Below are 6087 nucleotides of genomic sequence, written 5' to 3'. Positions count from 1 at the left end.
TATGAATGGAAATCTATGTGATATAGTAAATATATAATCCGGAAATACTAATCCAAATTTTGATACCATTTTACTTATGTTATCGGCTCATATTCGAAATAAATCGGAAACATTACGGAGACCTTACTGACTGGTTTTGATTCGGCTTGGGTTGCGATTTTTAAATCAACTTACAATGACCATATATACCTCTGTTAATAAAGTATGATGATATTAAAGTAATATAAAAGTATTTTGACCCCCTGCATGACATGTAATGCATCATTAATATTCCCCGAAGAAATATATTTTCAATTAACTTCTCGCGTCGAGGTTCAAATTTACCGCTCTTCACTGCCGCGAGTCTTCTATTAAAGTTTTGCTATTGTTTTCGTCAAGTAAACAGATCGTCGAACAGCCCAAGAGGAATCACATTTATCTTAAAATAGGTTTGCATAAAGTATCCTCAAAGACTTTCAGCTTTAAGGAATGTATTAAAATGTTACAGGTAATCATGAACTAAACTTTGTCAGTGTGAAATGAGCAGGTAATATGAATTCGTTCCAAATTGGCGTTTCTGTCATAGGAAGTTAGCTTGTCGACAAATTTTGAGTTCTCAATTCACTATTTCAAGTAATATAAGTGCATACAGAAGGACTGATTGCAGCTTAATCAACAGTGTTTGTGGTAATGTGATCGTGTGTTACTGAATATATTTTTGTGCAATGAAGCATTAGTTACTAAGTTTTTGTGTACTTGTGGCTAATATTTTCAAGTTTTGGACTAGTTTTAGGTTTCACGTTACTTTCTTTCATGTCATCAAGGTTTCAAAATGTAGTGATTATGATTACTGCTATTGTAACATACTGTGTGTAGCATTTGTCAGTGGACCTTCGAATATGCATTCCTTTTCTGATAGGAATTATCGTTTTTTAATACTCATGAATTTGTTTATAAATTGAGATAAATCATCGATGTGAAGAGAAGAATTTTGATGTTACAGGATAGTGTTTCTTTTCCTTGTTCCTTGCTCCTATTGGATCATAAATGTATACAATTTGTGTATCGTAGCATACAACGAGGAAACCTTATTAATTTTCAATGTCCATTGGGTATATGTGAACGAAAGTTGGATGGGTAAAAAGTTGGTTGGATCTCCACGATTTCGACGATTATTTGCAAGTTAATGGTAACGAAGCTCTTCCTCTTGAAAGTTGGCGAATAAGGGATCTTAATAACCATATGTAAATGTTCAACGACAGAAGTCCGCGCAAGATTTAGATTTCCTAAAAAAATGGTCAGAGTTTTCATCATCCCCATAGCTTCGACCCCACACCTTAGCATTCTTTAACTGCCAGTGCCAGTAGCAATTCAGACATTAGTGTTTCTACGATTTGTAGCCATTTGTTGTTTTTAACGTTGGTAAAATTATTAATTACTGGATACCACATTATGTTTGGTGGTGCATATGGCGTTAAAAATCTAGAAGAATTTTTATTTCACTTCACATGTCTTGTCCTAGGTTGTTTGTGGTGATTTATTCAGAATTATTCTACCAAAAAGATCAAAGTTTGTTAAGGTTAGTTTTTTTTTAAGGGTACCTATTTAAATACACGGGATATTTTCACTTATTCAGTAGACTTGAATCTATTGTGATATAATATAACCAGGTTATAGCATGCAGCTCACCCACCCTCTCATCCACTGGGTAGGTATGCCAGTTGGTTATTGAGAGTACAATTGACATTTACACAAATTTCACATTTTCCTAAGTATGTAGTAAATGTTCAGGAAAGCATTTAGAGTACCATTTTCTCTTTCACACCTTTTTTGATTATTTGAAACCTACATCGCTGTCTATGACGCTCCCTATAGTTCATATGAATTTGAAAATATATGCTCCAATTTATGTGTGTGTTACACTCACCAGTCTAAAATGATTTGTAAAACTTCCTACTAGTAAGTATTGAGCGTAGTAATACACCTATGATATTGCCTACCTTTACTTTCAGATGATCTGCTGAATAGAAATGTTTAATTTTTAAGTGTCCAGGGATTTTAACAGAGAAAAACATAGCAAAGCCAGAAATGAGTCAGAATTGGATTATAAAACCACTCACTTTATCAAGTTATATTACTGAAAGGAAATATATGACCTATTTTTGCAATTTTTGAACTAACTTCTTAATATTCCACTTCAATAATTCTTCAATTATTAAGCCTGCAAACTTCATGTCGTGTATTTATTCCATTAGAATATCTTGAAAATAAAGGTTATGTACAAGGAATTTATCTTTTTTTGCATGGATAGTAGGGTATTAGCTCATTAATTGATCTTATTATAGTTAGATTATTGTGCCAGAAGCTGTAAAGATTTGCTTAGATTATTTTGTAAGAATTGGTATCTTATGGCCCATTGATGACAATGTATAAATGTATATAAAACAATGTTTTCACTTTTCAAAGCTGTTGAGGTAATCACTCATCTACAAAAGAAATGTGAATGGACCTAGGTTGCTTTTTGAGGATTGCCATACCCATGAAATCCTTTTTGAAAATTGCGGACTGAAGTACATGTGATTGTCAGTGACCTTTGGAAAAATATTTCTTCAATCCTCGATTTAACTTAAGCTGATCGCATAATTTTAATAGATGAGATAGGCCACGAATCATTGATCTATGCAGGTGATAAACATTTTATAGTACAATTATGTATATTTTGTTTATTAGTTCCTTTGAAGAAATATTTTATAGTGAATAATAGCTATTTTAAGATCCACCCTGATGGTTCACTATCTCCAATTTAGAAAAAATATGAAAGAATTCAGTTAACCATGTTTCTTCCATTGTACTAATGATTGCTCCATTAAATATGACTGCATCAATATATTTTGTCCTCCTGATTGAGCATAGCTAGCTGATACAAAGTAGAGTTATCTGTTGCCCTGGCTAAAATGCAGCGAGGTCATAAAGGATTAACGTTGAGAAAGATAATATAGGAGTGGTTAGGATGAAAAAATAGTACATAGCAATTTATAGGTTCATTTTGTTGGATTACAAGTGTGACTGTACGTGCATGAGCAAGAGTGCACTTCAAGTATTATGGTTGCTAAAGGATGCATGATACTTAGATTTCTAAATCGTGGGTTTGTATATGCCGCAAAAGTCATAGCATAGCTCATAGTTGTTACTTTGATATTTACTCAAGCTAACTCAAATTGCCCCTTGGTCTTGTGAAAATCAGTTCCTTTCTTAGTAATAATATTCATGCCTAACATTAATTATGCAAATTTTTCTCCATAACTTATTTCTTTTCTGTGCTATTAAAATTTAAACTGCTCATTCAATTTTAATTATCACGTTGAAATAGAGCGTAAATAGTATGCTCAAAAGAATGCCATTAATTTGGTTTCCATAATTAGAGGGACTGGCTGTGATTTTTTGTAAATCGTAGACAGTATTTCTGATACAATAAATAGATTGGAAAATCAAGAGAATTTTATTTATTAAAAATGAATATTGCAATCAACATATTAAATCATCAGCTGCATAACTGGAGACAAAGTATAACTGAAAGAAAGACTGAACAGAAAGTAGAACTGGAGACTGAAGAACATTTATATAGAGATACAATTTATTTTTTTACCACATATTGTCTTACTACGTTACATTTTGCTGGATGTATTATTATATTCAGTAGTGCAAGGTGGTAAACCACACTCTGATCTCCTTTTTTCCCGGATAGCCTGTGAGGAAACATTCATAACAAAAGGTGATTTCCTTGTGTCTGTTCAATTTTTCCGCTTCTAATTAATTTTAACTAACCCACCTGATTTAGAGCATACTCCTCCATTTTATCTCTTAATTCGATTTCTTGTATTTTTTCCTGGTGAATCAATTTTTTATTTCCTATTTCAAGTTCAATTTTCTTAATATTTATATCCATTAGGGCTGCCTCTTTTCTCATCTTCAATATTTCCTCTTCACCTTCACATATAACCTTACATCTTTTTGTCCTGGCATCAAATTCAGAATTAACTATGGCTCTTTTAGTGGGTGGGTGGATGGTTGCTGGATGGTGTTCAGAGTTAGCATTGGCGTGTGGCTGAGGTGAAGTACAGGGTGGTAGTGGTGCTGGTGAGAGTATGGATGTAGGTGTGTCTGTATTTTTGCAAGAACTGGATGATGTTGATGGATGGATGGTGGTGGTGGCATTTGAGGGGGATGGAGCTCCTTCTTTGTTGATTCCAGCCATTGTAAAGATGTCAAGACAGAAGTGAAGGTAATACAAAATATTAATTAAATTAAAAAATGCAATAAAAATCAAAAACTTTTGAGAAAAGTACTTCAAGACTAAAAATATAGAAAATACAATTTGTTTATTGTATCTCACCACTACTATCATAATCTATATTGTCACTATCCCCAGTGTTTGGTATGTGGTAAGAAATGTATGGCACTGCCATCTCCAGCAAGGGATCAGTATTGGGGGGCTTGGTGTAAGGCCCTCCACCAGTGCCCATTCTTTCCTGTGCCTCCTTAGCTAAGGTGGCCTTCCTTCGGGCTTTAATGTTCTCCCATGCTTTTTTTAGCTGGGAGACTTCACGCTAAGGCAAAAACAAAAATTAATTCAATAGACATTCTTGTTATCATGTATTTGATAGCATACGATAAGAATTTAAATTAAGGAAAACGAATGTCTCATATCATAATTCACAGTCCATCAAATGCATAATAACTTAAGTGAGTGTTCAATAAGCACTAGGTATTCATCGTAATAATAATGTTTAACTGATCGTGACTTAACGTAGGTCATCCATCCAATTTCCATAATTATATCTCAAAGACTTAATTTCTATTTTCTTTTCGTCTCGGCTAATAGAATCTATTATAAAAGCATTAACAAACATACCCTATGGACGAAACTGTGCGCGTTGTATTCCTCTGCCAGCTTCATCCAGCCTTTTTTCTTCTCTGCAGACGTATGCGCGTCTGTTTTCTTATTTTCTATTATTGATTTATGCTTTAACACTAACGAAATCACCAAATCCTTCTCTTGGTCAGTAAACCTCGCGTTAGTCGACATTTTCATTTACGTTTATATTTGCCGCTGGTTATTATCGTTCGTCATTTTTGTTGTGTAAACACGTCATAGTAACTAGCAATCCCCAGTTACTTGTATCGATACTGACCCTCAAATGAGTGGAGTGTGAGTGTGTTCTTGGAATACCGATCAACAATCACACTCATTTCGAGAATGAGTGGTCACTCGAATGAGTACGAGTGATCACTCGGAGTGAGTGACGTTCTGGAATATGGGCCTTAATCCCGAGGGGGAGGCGATGGGGTGATCGGGGCGTGTGTATATTATGAGCGTAGAAACGGCCTTGAGAGAGTGGGGGGGGAAGGGGGAGCGGTGTCTATCCAAGCGGCGATGGGGTGGGGAAGAGATGTGGGCGGGGCGCTTTCGGGATTTGACTGGGGCGATCGGAGCTGGAGTCTCAATCCGCATGCGGAGAATCAGGAAGTGTGCTGTGGAGTGCATATGTCCCAAGAAGGTCCCTTCGAGGCTGTGCGACGAACGCTTCATTTGGCTTCCCATAGACATTTTCGATAAAATTTTACCTTAAGCCTGAATCACAGGTTCATTTGTTTCGTCCCTCTCAAGTGATCACTAGAGCGATCGATTTTCGCGACCTGAAAAGTGATCGCTCGAGTGATCATTTTTCTGAATCTTACGGTTCCATCCCGCTGCGCAGTGGGCTGAAATCGAAAAAAGCTGGACAAAACCACAAAAACGATTTTTTTGAGTGCGTAACTTGAAACTTTGCATAGTTGTTAATGCAGTAGTGCAGGGGTCTCCAAAATACGGCCCGCGGGCCGGATCCGGCCCGCGCACTCATTTCATGTAGCGCGCGATTCTCGCTCGTTTAACTCAGTGACACGCCGCTAGGAGCACTGCAGCGCTGTACTGCACGTCAAAGTCGCCTTCAACTGTTCGTAAATAAGAAATACGCCACCGGATACTTCAGTAGACGTTGCGTTGGTATCGAATACTTCAGTCATCGGCAAATTTGCTATCCGGCCCTCGGGGCGATTCGGAACTTG

The 6087-nt window shown here is 36.3% G+C and overlaps 1 protein-coding gene across 1 annotated transcript; it reads right to left on the bottom strand.

Annotated features, from left to right (window-relative positions):
• Nucleotides 1-1813: 1813 nt before the first annotated feature.
• LOC124165883 (myb/SANT-like DNA-binding domain-containing protein 3) lies at nt 1814-5294 on the bottom strand. Its single transcript, XM_046543424.1, has 4 exons — nt 4892-5294; nt 4373-4586; nt 3809-4215; nt 1814-3725 (listed from the first exon to the last, which is right to left on the bottom strand). The coding sequence occupies exons 1-4, from the start codon at nt 5069-5071 to the stop codon at nt 3645-3647; spliced, it is 882 nt and encodes a 293-aa protein (XP_046399380.1). The 5' UTR covers nt 5072-5294; the 3' UTR covers nt 1814-3644.
• Between the last annotated feature and the right edge of the window lie 793 nt (nt 5295-6087).

Source organism: Ischnura elegans, chromosome 9, assembly GCF_921293095.1.
Source record: "Ischnura elegans chromosome 9, ioIscEleg1.1, whole genome shotgun sequence".
Lineage (NCBI taxonomy): Eukaryota > Metazoa > Arthropoda > Insecta > Odonata > Coenagrionidae > Ischnura > Ischnura elegans.
The sequence above is the reverse complement of the archived record's forward strand: the minus strand, read 5'-3'. Positions and strand labels throughout refer to the sequence as shown.